Source organism: Pseudorca crassidens, chromosome 12, assembly GCF_039906515.1.
Source record: "Pseudorca crassidens isolate mPseCra1 chromosome 12, mPseCra1.hap1, whole genome shotgun sequence".
In the NCBI taxonomy this organism is placed as follows: domain Eukaryota; kingdom Metazoa; phylum Chordata; class Mammalia; order Artiodactyla; family Delphinidae; genus Pseudorca; species Pseudorca crassidens.
In genome coordinates this window covers 34,840,606-34,858,548 of record NC_090307.1, presented here as the reverse complement: position 1 = coordinate 34,858,548, position 17,943 = coordinate 34,840,606, and the positions used below count along the sequence as shown (strand labels likewise).

At 36.6% G+C, this 17,943-nt stretch overlaps 1 protein-coding gene across 3 annotated transcripts in view; it reads left to right on the top strand.

Annotated features, from left to right (window-relative positions):
* The window catches only part of PIK3C3 (phosphatidylinositol 3-kinase catalytic subunit type 3), a 153,876-nt gene extending 148,948 nt beyond the window's left edge, over positions 1-4,928 (top strand). For all 3 annotated transcript variants that reach the window (XM_067699228.1, XM_067699227.1, XM_067699225.1), the window contains one exon: positions 4,565-4,928. In XM_067699228.1, coding sequence (XP_067555329.1) covers positions 4,565-4,579 — 15 coding nt within the window. In that variant the 3' untranslated portion in view covers positions 4,580-4,928. The remainder of the gene's footprint in view (positions 1-4,564) is intronic.
* The last annotated feature ends 13,015 nt before the right edge of the window (positions 4,929-17,943 follow it).

Sequence of the window (17,943 nt, the reverse complement as noted above, 5' to 3'; positions counted from 1 at the left end):
AAAGAGTAACATAAGAATATTAAATTTAATTGGAACTTGCTTAGGCATTGAAGGGTACCAGAGATACTAAATGAGGTCTTAATTTCACATAAGTCTTTTCAAATTATAAAATTATAGATGCATACTTGTTTCTTAACTAATCTCTGAGGAAGTTTATTTTCCCTTTGAAATTCACATTCCTAAATATACATTTTCTAAATATTGATACTAATAAATCACATGCACACTCAAATTTTGATGATCAACATCTGTTTTTTGTCACTCATAGCATTTATTATAAGGATGCATTTTGCTAATTGAGTTACGCTAATTTTAGTGTATTCCTGTTAATCATTATGGATTATAGAACCCAGTTTTTAGAAAATGGAGGTAGACAGATACATGCTAACAAAAGTTCTTTCTACATAAAAGAAGTATTCTTTAAAATGACTAAAAAATTGCCAGATACAACTATTATGTTGAAATGCTGAAAAGGCTTATTTTATTCCATCACGCCAATTGCTAGTAAGGGTAGAGATTAAACATTGCAATATTTGTTGCCTAGCAACACCCACCTATTAGTGGTAGAAATTTTCCACTGAAAAACACTTTTATTTGGGTCATTGTCTTTGAAATTGCATCATCAGAACTCTTCTTCCCAGCAGAAAGGTGGAGGTCACTTAGTTTGGATCACTTCCTGCTCTAAAACTATGCCTTTCAATGGAAATCTCTCACATTGCAGCCCATTCCTTTCCAGTTTCTGCTTTTTCCTGTCTCTCTTCACTGATTGATGGTAGAAGTTTGGAGAAAGGGGATGTGATTTTCATTAATCTTAATACATATTAAATCTAATTAAATGAATCTTTATAGATTAGGGTTAGAAATATATATTTTTTTGCACACTAAATGTTAAAAAGTAAGAACAGATTGCATTCAGAAATTTTACCTAAGTCCCAGCTCAGGATACTAAGAACAAAGATCACTGTCATCCATCTGGCAAGGACCCTTCCTTAGCCCCTGGATGTTCAAGGAGGAGGACCACAGGTCCGAGTGGAGGGTCACATGAATGTGCAGTCCATCTGTGCACCTTTAACTTAAGAGAAGCCAGCTATACACACACACTCTTACACTTGAGGGGGTTAAAAAAAACAACAGTGAAAGGAGGAAAACAGTGTGTTCCTTATGCCTGATATTTCCCATGTGTCTAGTAAATGTGTCAGGGACTCCCTCCGAAGTGTTTCAGATCCGACGTTCCTGCCATAACGTAACTTCTTACAATGCTGAATGTCATTCCAATATTGAGGGTTCTCATTTTTTTTTGTACAACATGGCCTCAGTACAAGCCATCTGCCCCATCTGCTGTTCAAACAAAGAAATAGGTTTTTTGCATCAGTGCTGAGGGGAAAGCTTCCTATTTTGGACTCTTTGAGAAATGACTCCAGTATGTTGCCTTCTGAAGGGCTTTTCTTGAGTAATTTTGTTTATTTATATTCTGTTTTACCTTTAGGTACTGATCTTAGTTCTTAAACCCAGTGTAGGATGTTTCCACTGTAACTGTTCTACTCTCATCTACTTTAAGAAGGCATGGATGCAAAAGATGCCCTAAGGAGAAGAGACTAGAGCATCATTTCTGATTTTACATTATATGGATCTTATTTTACCATTAGGAATAAAGAAGAGCAATGTAAAATATTTCATTGATCAAAACTTAAAGTATTGAATTATGTGACCAAATAGAAATTCTTCAGTTCTAAAACAAAGTGATTTTTAATTTAGTAAATATTTTTCTAAAGAGTCAGATGATTCCCAGATACGTGGCTTAAATAAATAACACCAGTATATCATACAAAACTATTTTTTATCATTTTGTGTCCCAGATCTAGCCCTAATATATTTGAGTTATCCTGTAAGGAATAAGAAGAAGAAGAACAACAAAAACACAATAGTAGCAATAATAGCAGCCTATTGAACACTTAAATGTGCCAGAAATTATGTAAACTTTTTTCTCTTCAGTACCTCCTTTAATCCTCATACCTGTAGAGTAAATGTATCACTAGGCTTGTTTACAGATGAGAAAGCTGAGGCTTAGATAGGTTAAATAACTTGCCCAAGGTCTCAAGGTGAACAGGTGAAAAAGTCCAGATTCAAACTCAAACCCTGGATTGTAGAAATAGACAGTAGTTTCTAAATAATGTTTTTCTCAATTTACATCTATGTCTTAATTTATTAGGTATGAATAGATTATGTGGTGAGTGGTGAGTTTTAAAAATAGACTTGTAAATTTTAAAAATGATCTTTTAATTTTCTCTCTTTAATCTTTCATCTGAGCATCAAAAGAAAAAAAATCCATGCAGACAGCCAATAGTGTATGACATAAAAAGGAGTTATTGGGAACAGTTAATCCCTGATAAATATGATAAATATGGGGTATCACTTATCTTGTACATTGGCCAAAACCCAGTCTTGAATTTTATCGACTCACATGTTCTCTCTTGTTGCACTGCAGTCAGTACTGCTGCATAACTATGTTAAAACCTATGATGTTATAAACTATAATATAGGCACTTGGTACATTACAAATGTTTTAAGGTTTTAAGATTAGTTATCGTAATAGCAGCACTCAGCAGAATGCTCCATAAGTTTCAGCTAAAATTCCCTACAGTTTATTTTTCATCAGTACAAATTTAATTTCCTTATCTTTTCTAAGGAAAGTTTTCAGACACTTGAATGCACTCCATGGTAAGATTTGCCTGTTCGGTTCATTATCGGCTTTAGTAAGTTTATTTGTAATACTAACTATTGTTTTCCCTCCCCTCTGTTATATCGAACTTTTATGTAAGTTCTTTAAATGTGAAGGGAGTGGAATATTTTGGGCTGGCTCTACTACATAGTGTTACTAATTTTTTCCCCCATAGGTACAGACACTTTGAAATATTTATGAAATCTGTTAGAGACCATCTGTTTAGTAGCAGCATTTTTCTCTCATACAAACATACGTATACACAGGTGTGGATACATAGGTGTGGTTTTTCTTTGTTTCCAGGGTATTTAGACTTCCTAGCATGTCAGTGAGGAACTTTCGCAGTTTGCCTTTAATCTGCATTTTCAACTTTCATCATCTTCTACCAGCCTTCTAAAAGAACCTTCTTTGTAACCCTGATGAGCTACCCCATGACACTTCCTATACCCAATATCCCTACTTCCCCAAGTAGTACACCTTTTTCTTTGCCTAGAATGAGTCCCCACCCATTTGTCTAACTTTCAGGTGTGTGCAGGGGAGGGGTTGCGGGGAGGGGTAAATAACTGTTTCTTTATATAAGCATTTTGTCTTAAAGTAACTTGGGGTCTCCCATAGAAGCTGAACTGTTCCTGGTACATAGTACCAAATAAATGTATGTGATTTTATGTAAGTGCCAAGGACCATTTGAGAAGTTTATTTTCTCTGATACTACCTTTAAGAAAATACTTAAATAGCTTCTTAAATTATAAATTACATTCCTTTTATTAGCATTAAAAATAAATCTTACCATATTCTTTCTAGAATTGCCACTTTAAATTATATAGATTAAAATCAGTCAGCATCTTTCACATTTATAAGCATATACACGCATGTGCACATACATACACAAACCCACTTGTCAGCACGGTTCTTTTTCCTTCCCGTTTTCTTTCAGAGTAATAATGAGGTGAAGTTCATAGAAACAAAGTTTTGTGACCCATAAAAAGCATTCTTAATTCCTCCAAGATAAGCCAGCATATATTTGACTGAATCAGAGGGCACATGAGGTGTGGATGACTCACCCCAAAAAGGTGCCCAGAGTTGTTCTTACTGAGAGAGTGGGTGATTGTACATGTTAAAGACAACAACCTTTAACTGTTGTACATTACTTTGAGATAATTGTGAGGGTGCCTAGCACAAAATAGGTGTTAAAAATGTTGATATCTTTTATTTTAACTTGATATTTTAATATTGAACACTATTAATGTATTGGCCCCAAAACAACTCTTGACTGGGCCTTTCTTATTCTTTCAGGACTGCTTCCTTTGATTTTTTTTTTCCAGACCATTTTTGTACTCTGTATTGTGCATTGGCTGCACTGTGGAATAAATTATACATTTTCACAGTCTCTAAAAATGTCATACCAAGAACTAAGCTCACTACTCAAAATATTAATCATCTGTCACTGCAGAATTCAGTGGAATTTTTGCCTTCCTAGTGCTAGATTTGTCTGCCGTGTAATAATGAGATCATCTTGAGCTTACAGTTAGCAAACATTCCCTCTCCCAAATATTTGCTCATATAAACTGATTTTTAAGCCAAGTCTTAGGAATCCTGTACATTGTAGTTAATTTAAATCCTCTTCATGGCATGTAGTAAAGTAATAATTTCACCTTTTTTTTTTTAATAGACTTTTTTAAAAAAAAATTAAGGACTGGAATTACCTGAGGGTGTTTTGGGTTTTTTTTTCTATTAAAGAATTATATGTCTCTTTCTAAGCAGTTTTTAGAACTATAAACTTGTTTCTCTTTCTTTGTGAACAGTGAAGCTAATTATTTTCTGTTTCTTTGTTTTTAATTTTTGTAGTACTGGAGAAAATGAAATTGGTTTGGCCCATCAAGATGCTTGTCTCTGTAAGGAAACTACTTTAGAAACAACATGTGTATAACGAAGACTTCAGGCTAACGAGCAAGGAAGAGAATATTAGTCTTCAAAATACCATATATCCTAAATGTTACAGGCATCCTAAATGCCTGAATTCTGTTTCCTTGGTTGTCCTTGCTTAAATATGGTCCTGAAGGGTTTGTTCTGATATATTGTATATATTTATTTTCAAATGTACACATTGTTAATAAGCTAAGAAGTAAAAATTTTGTTCCAGAACTACGTACATATTATGAGAGCTCTGAAGGAATTTCATGTTGACATAGTAAAACATTTTAGTCTTCAAGTTTGAAAGTCCATTTTTTTCTTCATCTTTTCACATCAGATGAGCAGTTATATGAATCTGGACTGTCTTAGTTTTGGTTGGTTGTTTGTCTCTCCCTCCCTTGTTCCCCTTCTCTCTTCTTCCTTCTCCTCTCCCCCTACATTTTTTATTTTTTAATTTTTTGTCCTAACCTATAACACTTAAAGTTTTACACTTTATGGCCTATTCATTTATACGTTGAGAATTGTATATATTTCAAATAAGATAGTCATTTTTTTTTACAAATACTGTATTTTGTTTCTTATTTTTTTTGTGGTTCACATTTCTCTTAGGTTTTAAGTACATAAAGCAGGTTATAAAAATGTGGCTATCTGAATAATTGGCCAAAAGGTAATATGGCAGCAGCTTTTCATATTGAGCCTAAAATATTTTTACATGTAAGCATAAATTGTCTTTCTGCAATAATTTTTTTTTTGTAATGAAAACTTAGTTTTCAAGAGCTTTTAAAAATAGCTCCCCTAGACCTGTTAATGTAATATATCCTTTCTGATTAAAGCAAAATAATTTTTGGTCTTTTAAGACTAGAAGTCCTACTAATCCATCTAGCTTTTTTGCATCATGGAACTTTAGGGAAAAGGAACAAACACAAACGAAAAGAGCAGCACAGTAATAATCTTTGCAAATTAATGTGTTGCAAGGTCATGTGATTTTGTTTTGGAAGATAAATAATATCTCATTCTTCTGGTGCTGAATAAATATTTAATATCAAATGACAGAAAAGATTAAGAAGGTTAAATTTAGGCAGAGTTTCAGAGAATGTCATTAATTATAATGTTTGTCACCAAATTCATATCTGTGAGTCTGCCTTGTTGGGGTGGGGTTCCCAGCTGGAAAGCAAGCATATAATTAAGAGATATCTTAGAAGCATATGGAATGTGACTTGTATAAAACATACATCAGATTAGAAAAATGGTAAAGATGAAAAGGCCTTTGCAAATTATCGTAAGAGAATAATGACTAACCTAATTGGCAAGCTTCATCCTCTCTCTTGCTTTTTCTTTGCTTCACATATTTCCATCATTTTTTGTTGCCTAGAAGTTTATAACCGATCTGCATTCTTATTCTTTTAGTCCTATTTCTATTGGTACCAAAAAGTTCTCAAAATGGCGTTGCTGAAAGTGACCACTCCAACTTTCTGAACTCTTTTAATTCTTTATTTGTAGCTTTTTAATTGACACTTAGTGGGTAGTTTTGTTATAGTTACAGAGGTTGGCCCTTTTCTCTAAAGGGCCAAGATAGTAAGTATCTTCAGCTTTGGAAAGCATATGATCCTGGTCACAACAACTGAACTCTGCTTTATGAGTAAAACAGTCATAGACAACATGTAAACAAATGGCATGGCCAGATTTGACCCTCAGGCCATAATCTGCTGACCCCTGTTTGAATTAACTATAGGGCAAACTGGGTCATTTTAATTATCTTTATAAAATCCATAACATTTTGCATAGATAGTAACATGTATATTTATATTACATGCTCTATATTTTTTGGACTAGTATGAAATTGTATAATGGCAAACACTGACAACTAGTAAGGAGGGTTGATCATGAGTAACCTTGTAGTCCATGCAAACTTGGTAGGGATTATGAGGGAGATAGAGCTTTCTAGGAAGGAAGACATGTATTGACCGAAGATAGATAGCGGCTTTGGTTTTGCAAAGTATTTTGGCTCTGGGTGGTGAGCCTACATCAGAAAGAAAAATGATTCATCAGTTTCAATTTCTATTGCTCACAGCAACCTCTGTGCTCTTACTATTTTCCCCAAATGCCATTGTTTTTTATAACGTAGTCTGTATTTTCCTTTACTATCATTGCCATTCAGATTCTTTGGCAAGTTTTACAGTGTTTCAAGCACAATGCTTGCTTTGAGTTTGAAGAAAGTGTTTGTGAGGACACAGTGCTTTAATTAAAAATTATGAGTGTACTATAGTATTCAGAGTGGTATTTCTGAGTTAGGGAAAGAAAGTGTGGATAGCAGCCACTGTGAGTGGGGCTACCAGAAAAAAGTAAAGTGTGGTTCACATCCCTAAATAAGGGGTTGATACAACCTGATTTTTGTTATTCTCCATATACTAGGGTTGTATGTTATTCTCCATATACTAGGGTTGTATGTTCCCCAGCTCATTTGTTTTATGTTTTGGGTATATATTATAATAATAATAGTCAATATTATTTATAAGGGCTTACTATTACATATCAGGATTATGCTAATTGCTTCATATGCATTATATCACTATTCTGTATAGCAGTCCTGATGGAGAATTGTCTCCCCGTTTTCCAGAACTTTAAGGCAAGTGAATCATCTGCCCAACGTAAGGCTGCAAAGTGAGAGCAGAGTTAAGTGTTTTAAGTTGAGTTACTCAGATTCCAGTGATCACAGTCTTGACCATCAAAATCTCCTGGCCTTCATTTCTCACTGAGAGGTAATGGTACTGACCTCTAGTATGCGCATGTATGTGTACGTATGTGGTTCATTAGACTTGAATCCCCCCAGACAAAGCCTGTTCCTTATTTTTTTTTTTTTTTTGTCATGAACAGGATTACCAAAGGTATGGGCAGTAGTCAACAAATTAAACAAATTTCTAAGAAACTGAGTTGTGTCATCATGCCACATGTTCATACTTGCCTTGAAATAGGAAATAAGTCATTCAGTAAAAACATACAGGCAAAATAAATCTTAAACATGTAACTGTTAACCTATAATCACAATGTACTTTATATTTTTGCACATAGATCTAACATTGCAATTAAAAAAAAACAGATTGAGACTTAGGAGGATTGGGGGGTTGGGGGTAGGCAGGTAAATTTCAAAAACAACATGAATTTTCTATAGTTAATACAGAAAATACACTGGTTTTCCCAAATGAATAATTTGATATGTTAACACTTCACCATAAAGAATGCATGCCACCTGGATAGGATCCTGGCACAGGAAAAGGACATTAGCTAAAAACTAAATCTAAATAAAGTGTGGACTAGTTAAAAACAAAACAAAACATAGAATTAGTAGCCTCAAAGGCAGGGAACTTTCCTGGTGGTCCATTGGTCCAGTGGTTAAGAATCTGCCTTCCAATGCAGGGGACACGGGTTTGATCCCTGTTCAGAGAACTAAGATCCCACATGCTGTGGGGCAACTAAGCCTGCATGCCACAACTAGAGAGACGCCTGCAACGAACAGCCCGCACACCCCAACAAAGACCCAGCACAGCCACACACATGCAAAAAAAGTATAAGGCAGTTACTTTGTAGAAAACCCCAGTTTGAGTTTGTCTAATTTTCCTCAAGATTTGTTCATTTTTGGTGGGCCAAAAATGCCATGTACTTCTCAAGGCCTCTTATCAGAAAGCACATGATGTGAATTTGTCCCATTCCTGTTGGTAGTTATTTTTATTACTTGGTTAAGATGTGTCTTCCAGCTTTCTTCACTCTGAAGTTAATTTGTATTTTATACTTACAAATTAGTGAGCAATTTGTAAGTGTTTTATGGGGAGATACTTTGAAACTATGCAAATATCTTGTTCTTTACCACACTTGTACCCACCAGTTTTAGCATAGATTGATGATTCTTGCCTGAATCAAGTATTACTATGGTGAAAGCCAAATGGTGATTTTTTTTTAATTCAATTGTTCTTTCTACACTTGTTAGTGATCTCCTGTTAGGTAGAGCTTTCCTTTCTCCATTATTTATTCATTTATTTATATTAGGATGGACTCTTTTATTTTATTGTACAATGCATTCCTATCATCACTTATTTTGTTGGTAAAATTGCCCCAGGACTGACCTGACTTCAATCTGGTGCATATGTCCCTGACATGACTCGGATGTTCTTGAGCCCTTTCTTCCTTTTTGGCACAAGATGATCCAGGCTCACCTTATGCTTTATGTGCCCCAGCCCTGGAGTAAGCCATTCCTCTAAAGAGTCCTAGTTCTTTTCTGGTTCGATTTTACCAGATAGCTCCCCAAATAAGGTGTCTAACTTTTCTAAAATAGAAGTTATTATAGCATCCCAGTATTGCCATTCTAAAACTCTGGAGTCTAAACAGGGGGGGATGTTGATATAAATAAGCTCAATAGTAGAGTAATCCATATCTGAATGAACCATAGAATTTAGCTATTTCTTCAATTCTTCTCAGCTTTAGATCATCACCACCACTATCTTCCTTGAGACCATCAGGGCCAGTCATCATGTTCTTTATCTCTGTTTGTTAGCACAAAGAAAACGAGACCTCTGTAGGTCAATGAGAATGGTCTCTCATTCCCGTACAGCTTTGTACAACCCCCATCTCTCAAACCTCTGGAGTTCCTTGGACCATCATCAACAGAATCTATCAGTGTCAAATTTACCTTCCATGCTGTAAAACTAGATACTACACACATTTTTTTTTTTTCCTGTTCTCTTTTTAGAAGAAAAATACAAGTAAAACCAAGCAAGTTAGTTTAAGGAATTCAGTAAAGTCAACTAAAAAAAAATCTCAAAAAGTATATCCATCCTAATGTACACACAGATTTCCAGCCATCAAAGAAAACTAATGATGTGTAGTTAACTTTAATATTGAATGGTTAGTACAATGGCTAGCTCAAAAAGTGTTTGAAAAATGAGTAAAAGAGTGGTTAATTCCAAATTAACAAGAACATTAATTAGAACTTCCTTCACCAACTTTAGTTTCAATAGGCTAGTTTCTTGATCAAACATTTTATTGTCAATCTAATAAAAAGAGATCTGAGACATTGAGAATAAAAAAAGGTTTAACATAAACTTAGTATACAAAACTGCAATTCCACTCCTAGGTATCTACCCAAGGTAAATTAAAACATATCCACATAAAGACTTGTATACAATTATTCCTAGCACGATTCATAGTAACTCCAAAGTGGAACAACTCAAATGTCCAACTGATGAATGGCTAAACAAAATGTGATACATTCATACAATGGGTACTATTCAGCACTAAAAAAGAACTACTTATACTGCAACAATATGCCAAGTGAAAGAAGCCAGACACAAAAGACCACATACTGTAAGCTTTCATTTACCAGTGAAGGTAAATCTTCAGCAGAAAGCACATCAGAGGCTGCCAGGGGCTGGGTATGGAAATGGGAATTGATTGGAAACGGACACTGAGGGAACTTTATGCAATGATGGAAATGTTCCAAAACTCGAACATTTACTACATGTGCTAAGTTTACAACTACATTTACTAAAAAACATAGAATTATGTTTTATGACATATAAGTCATACCTCAGTGATGCTGGTTTTAAGATAAGCGATCCTAAGCAACTCACGGTCTAAAGCCAGGAAACACTGGCTTTCTACCTCACAGGAGCCAGGCAGACGTAGCTCGCGGCAGTCCCAAGAGGCACTTTCACGGCGACTTCTTCCCAAACGACCCCTTCCAGCCCGTGTCCGCCTGGACGTCACCAGGATCTCCAGCTTCACCTGCGATGTAGTCGCTGCCCTGGCAGACACCACCTCCTCCAGCACTGCTCTCCCAAGTCGTGGGAAAGCGACACGATACACATTTCCAGGGTTTCTGACATGGCAGATAAGGACCGACCAGCCCAGGCCGCTGCAGGGGAAGGAGAGGAGCCCAGGAAGCGATGGAGGAGCTGAGCGGGGTGTGGGGCTACACAAGCCCACAGACGCCCAGTTCCTTAAAAGTCCACCTGGCTCAGTGCAGGATACCAAGTCCAGTTATGAAAAGAAGGCCGATTTGGTATTCTAGGACAATTGTAACTCTTCTTTTTGGACCAGGTGAGAAATTTGTATGGCATTCCAAAACATATGCTAGGAATGCCCAGGGTGCTGGTCCATTTACAGTGTTACTGCTGTAAGCAGCTACCATCAGCTGCCAGGTAGAGGTTTTGTCTTGTCTTTCCTTTGGGAAAAAAGCCACAAACACATGCTGCCACAGAACCAGCAGAAGCAGAATTAGCCTTCAAATAGATGCACCTAACCTCAAGAGCATCTCTGTGAATCCAAAGGCTATTTAAGAACTTGTTCGCAAATGCAAATCAAAACCACAATGAGATATCACCTCACACCTGTCAAAATTGCTATCATCAAAATGTCTACAAATAATAAATGCTGGAGAAGGTGTGGAGAAAAGGGAACCCTCTTACACTGTTTGTGAGAATGTAAATTGGTGCAGCCACTATGGAGAACTGTATGGCGGTTCCTTAAAAAACTAAAAATAGGGCTTCGCTGGTGGCGCAGTGGTTGAGAGTCCGCCTGCCGATGCAGGGGACACGGGTTCGTGCCCCAGTCCGGGAGGATCCCACATGCCGCGGAGCGGCTGGGCCCGTCAGCCATGGCTGCTGAGCCTGCATGTCCGGAGCCTGTGCTCCGCAATGGGAGAGACCACAACAGTGAGAGGCCCGCGTACCGCAAAAAAAAAAAAAAAAAAAAAAAAACCCTAAAAATAGAGCTACCATATGACCCAGCAATCCCACTCCTGGACGTATATCTGGAAAAGATGAAAACTCTAATCTGAAAAGATACATGCACTCCAATGTTCATAGCAGCACTATTCATAATAGCCAAGACATGGAAGCAATCAGTCAACAGATGAATGGGTAAAGAAGCTGTGTTACATATATACAATGGAATATTACTTAGCCATCAAATAGAATGAAGTGTTGCCATTTGCAGCAACATGAATGGACCTAGAAATTATCATACTAAGTGAAGTAAGTCAGACATAGAAAGACAAATACTATATGATATCACTTATATGTGGAATCTAAAAAATAATACAAATGGATCTATTTATAAAACAGAAACAGACTCACAGACAGAAAACAAACTTATGATTACCAAAGGGAAAAGGGACAAATTAGGAATATGGTATTAACACACTACTATATATAAAATAGATAAACAACAAGGCTTTACTGTATAACACAGGGAAAAATACTCAGTATCTTGTAAGAAACTATAACATAAAATAATCTGGAAGAAAATTATATATATATATATATATATATATATATCTGAATCACTTTGCTGTATACCTAAAAGTAACATCATGTTGTAAATCAACTATACTTCAATTAAAAATATATGTATAAACTTGTTCTCAAACATTATTGTGCTTCCCTGTGAGAGCACTAATATCCCAGTCCACCTCAATTAAATGACTCATTTCTGCCTACCCACCCACAGTACTGGTAGTTATACCAGAATCTCAATAGTGAGCCCCTCACACATCAGTGCCATCCCATTTAGTCTGTCACTGAATGGGAGTCCCAAAAAATGCAATTAGAGAATCGTGGCCAGGTAGTCTCATGTCTTCCTACCTTCCTGGCTGCTTTCTCAGTCTCCTTTGTGGACTGTTTCTCCTCTGATCAATCTCTAAATGTTGAACTAACACAGTGCTTGTGGCTGGGACCATTTGTTCTTTCTATCTTCTCTCTCATGGGTGATCTCATCCAGTCCTGTGGAGTTAAGTGCCAATTACATGCTGATACCCAGGGCCAGCTTCATGGGCATAGCACTACCTGTGCAATTGCACACGACTCCACATTCACAAGTCCCTGAGCTTAGTTTAGTGGTATGCTGATTCTGTGTTAAAAGCCTTAGTAATTTTATCTTGGTGTTTTGTTAGTAAGTCTGATGGGGTAGTGCAGCATGTTCAGGGGGCAGAAGAGATACCTGTGATATGTGGTCTACCACCATTCCTTGCCATCCATTAGCATCTGCAGTGCCCCAGGAGCACAGAATTCTGGTAGGCCCACCATACACAGGGTTCAGTGAGACTCAAAGAGAGAACAAGATGATTGTGGTATATCTATGACTGAAAGTGGGAGCACTGACTGCTTCAAGAAGCCACACTTACCATTTGAACCAGAACTTACTTTGAACACAGAAAAAAGACAGTGGTTGTTCTAAGAACACAAACAGCCAAGAAACTCTACACACATCCTGAAATGTCAGGGAGCTGTGTGTGTGTGTGTGTGTGTGTGTGTGCGTGTGAGTGTGTGTGTGCGCTGTGGGGGCCAGATGATAGTATGAAGGTTAAGGCCCATCCAGTGCACAGCAGGGCCCAGTATGAGACTTCCCCCTGCAACTATATATATATATATATTTTTTTTTTAATTGAGGTATAATTGACACATAACATTGTGTAAATGTAAGGTGTACAATGTGTTGGTTTGGTGCATTTATATATTGCAATATGATTACTATAGTAGCATTAGCTAACACTTTTTTCATGTTACATATTTATCATTTTTTTATGTGATGAGAACAGTTAAAATTTAGTGTCTTAGTAACTTTGAAATTCATAATACAGTATTGTTGACTATAATCACTATGTTGTGTATTAGTTCTCCAGAACTTATTTATCTACTGGTTATAAATTTGTACCCTTAAAACAATTTCTCCCCAATTCCCCCACCCCCTTATAACTTCTACCCTCTGTTTTTACAAGTTCAGTGTTTTTAGATTCTACATATAAGTGATATCATACAGTATTAGTCCTTCTTTGTCTGACTTATCTCACTTAGCATAATGCCTTCAGAGTCCATCCATGTTGTCACAAATAGTAGGCATTCCTTCTTTGTCATGGCTCAAAAATATTCCATTGTATATATATACCACATCTTCTTTGTCCATTCATCCAATGACAGATACTTAGGTGTTTATCTTGGCTATTGTGAATAATGCTTCAGTGAACATGGGTATGCAGATAACCCTTCGAGATACTGATTTTAACTCATTCAGATATATATCCGGGAGTGGGATTGCCGGATCATATGGTAGTACAATTTTTAGTTTTTGAGAAACTGTCATACTATTTCCCATAATGGCTGCACCAATTTGCATTCCCACCAATAGATTTCTCCACATCCTTACCAGCAATTGTTATTTCTTTTTCATAAAAAACATCCTAACAGGTGTGAGGCGATATCTCATTGTCGTTTTGATTCATCTGCAACTCTTTTAATTTCACATACTCCTGGGTTTAGTCATTTTCTTCTAGGACCAACAGCTGTCAACTCCCTAAATCAAGCCAAAAGTCCCCTCCCATGCCTTCCTGGTGTACATCAGTGTAGCACAGTGGTTATGAACATAGGTGCCAGAGCCAGAGTGCCTGCATTCTAATTCCAGGTTTACTCATATCTTGCCTGGGTGACATTGAGGAAATTGCTTATCTTCTCTGTAACCAGATTTCCTCTCTTTAAAAAAATAGGATAATAATAGAATTTACCTCATAAAGTTGTTGTGAGGTTTAAATAATTGTTCCATGCAAAGGGCATGTAACAGTGCCCAGCCTATACTAAGCATTATGAAACTGTCCTCTATTATTAATCTTTAATGGGTAAAAATGAGACATTTATTCAAGTACTGATTTAATGAGCACTTATTGTGTGCTTAGCACTGGGGATACAATGGTAAAAAGAACAGACATGGTTCCTAGCTGCATGGATCTTACAACTTAATGAGAGAGACAGAAAATAACCAAGCGTATAAGCAATTAAATTAATACAAAGTATAATAAATGTGTTAAAAAGAACAACTGTGTGCAGTGAAAGAAGATATGAGAGAGACCTAATTTAGATATATAGTCACCAAAGAAAAGTTCTCCTAGGAGATGATACTTAAGCCAAGAACAGATGGGTCAAAGAAACTATCCATGGAATAGTAGGGAGTTGAGGTGGCAGGAGGAGCATTTTATTCAGAGGAGACAGCATGTCTCAAACCAAGAAGAAGGTTGTCTTGTGTGAGAACCTAAAAGAAATCTGGTATGTCTAGAACCTGTGAGCAAGGGGAGACAGCAAAAGACAAGGCAGGAAAGGTAAGTGGATTCAAATCATGCAAGGGCTTATATGTCATGGGAGAGATTTGAGATTTCATTTAAGTGTAAAGCACATCAGTGAAAACTTTTAAGAGGGGGACCAAAATAATCTGCTTTAAGTTGTTAAATTATCACTGTTTCTTGTGAAGAAAAATGGATCTTTTGGGAAAAATCAGGGAAACCAGTTAGTAATCGAGAAGACAATTATAATGGCTGGATTAAGGTTTTAAAAGTGGATATGGGGACAAGTGAATAAGTTTGAAGTATGGTTTGGAGGAAAGATGGGTGGGACTTGCTGAACGATTGACTGTGGAGTGAAGAAGAGGGAGGAGTGAAGACTGTCAGTTTCCTGCATGAGCAATGGGGTTAATTGTGGGGACACGTATAGTAATTAAGTGTAGGTGGCAGAAGAAATGCGATGGGGTGAGTTATGTGGATGAATTTTCTGTTTCATTTGGACAGTTTGAAATAGCTGTGAGACAATTCATTGGGACTGCCAATTAAAGGCATAGCTTCAATATGAGTCACAGCTTCAGAAAATGATTTGGGTAATATAATTTGGGAGTTGTCTGTTTATGAAATGGTATTTAAAGGACAAAAAATGATGAAGTGCAAGTGATCAAAAATGCCCAGAACATTCTTGAAAAATAACAAATTTAGAGGACACAAACTTCCTGATTTCAAAACTTACTACAAAGCTACAGTAATCAAGTTAATGTGGTATTGGCATAAAGATAGACATAGAGATCAATGGAATATAATTGAGAACTCAGGAATAAATAATTAATTTATATTCAATTGATTTTTGAAAAGAGAGCCAAGAAAATTCAACAGGGTAAGGGGGGAGGATAGTCTTTTCAACAAATGATGATGTGACAATTGGATAGCCATGTGCAAAAGGATGAAGTTGTAACTGTAACTCACACTATACACAAAAATTAATTCAAGATAGATCATCGACCTCAATGTAAGAGCTAAAACTTGTGACACTGGATTAAGCAGTGACTTTTTAGATATGAATCCAAACCCACACACAACAAAAGAAAAAAAATAGGTAAACTGGACTTTATCAATATTAAAAACTTTTGTGCTTGAAAGTGCACCATTAAGAAAGTGAAAAGACAATCCGCTGAAAGAGAGAAAATATTTGCAAATCATATATTTGATGACGGTCTTGTATCTAGAATATATAAAGAACACTTAAAATTGAACAATAAAAAGACAACTCAATTGAAAAATGGGCATTTTTGGTTATTCTTAGTCATTGAGGAGATTACCACTTCATACCTACTAGGATAGCTGTAATAAAAAAGACAATAACAATTGTTGATGAGGATGTAGGAAGATCGGAACCCTTATACTCTGCTGGTGTGATTGTAAAATGTTTCAGCCTGCTTTAGAAAATGGTTTGGCTGTTTCTCAAAATGTTAAACAAAGAGTTTACCATATGACCTAGCAATTCTACTCCTAGATATATCCAAGATAAATGAAAACATATGTCCACACAAAAACTTATACACAAATGTTCATAGCAGCATTATTTATGATAGCCAAAAAGTGGAAACAGCTCAAATATCACAAACTGATGACTGAATAAACAACTGTGATATACAAAACAATGGAAATTATTCATCAGTAAAAAGGAATGAAATTCTGATACATGTTACAATGGATGAACCTTGAGAACATGCTACGTAACAGAAGCCAGCTGCAAAAACACCACATATGATAGGTTCCATTTATTTGAAATATTCAAATCTATAGAGACAAAATGGATTAGTGGTTAGCAAGGGGTGGGGGGAAGAGAGAATGGGGGTTGAGTGCTTAGTGGGTATATAATTTCTTTGGGGGATGATGAAAATATACCAAAATTAGGTAGTGGCTATGGATGTACAACTCTGTATTATGGTAAGTGAATTACATTTCAATAAAACTATTATTTAAAAAATTGATGCCATCACCTTTGGAGAAAAATGTTAAAAAAGGGTACAGTCTTATGGGTACATAAGACTGATGTGTGAGAAACTACTATATATGGAGGTCGGGTAGGGCAGAGGGGCAGGAGAAGGAAACTGAGATGGAGTGGCTAGGGAAGTAGGAGAAATACATGAGTGTGTGACAACACAAGCCAATTAAAGAGGGTCTCAAAAACAAAGCAGTGGTCAATGTGAATGGGGGAGGAAAGGTATAGGAAGTTTGAAGGGAGAGATTATTTAGTGAAATGATTGCCACAATAAGGTTAGTTAATATATCCATCATCTCACATAATTACAGTTGTGTGTGTGTGTGTGTGTCTGTGTGTTGAGAACTTTTAACATCTATTCTCTTAGCAACTTTCAAATACACAATACAGTATTGTTAACTATAGTCACCATTCCCAGAATTTTTCTTCTTATAAGTGGCAGTTTGCATCCTTTGATCATTTTCACCCATTCCCCTACCTGTGGCAACCACCAATTTACTCTCTATTTCCATGAGTTCATTTTTTGTAGATTCCGCATATAAGTGAGATCATACAGAATTTGGCTTTCTGTGACTTATTTCACTTAATATGATGCCCTTAAAGTCCATCTATGTTGTTGCAAAGGGCAGTCTTCCCTTCTTTTTATGTCAGAATAATACTCCATCCATCCATGAACACAGTTTGTTTCCATTTCTTGGCTATTGTAAATAATGCTGCAATGGACATGGGAGTGAATATATCTCTATGAGATAGTGATTTCATTTGCTTTGGACACATACCCAGAATTGGAATTGCTGGATCGTATGATTGTTCTATTTTTAATTTTTAAAGGAAACTCCATAATTTTTCCATAGTGGCTGTACCAATTTACAATCCTACCAACAGGGTTTAAATGTTTCTTTTTGGGCTTCCCTGCTGGCGCAGTGGTTGAGAGTCCGCCTGCCGATGCAGGGGACACGGGTTTGTGCCCCGGTCTGGGATGATCCCATATGCCGCGGAGCGGCTGGGCCCGTGAGCCATAGCCGCTGAGCCTGCGCGTCCGGAGCCTGTGCTCCGCAAAGGGAGAGGCTGCAACAGTGAGAGGCCCGCGTACTGCCAAAAAAAAAAAAAAAAAGAAGTTCCCTTTTTTCCACATCCTCACTGACACTTATCTCTTGTCTCTTTGATAATAGCCATTCTAACAGGTATGATGTGATATCTCATTGTGGTTTTGAT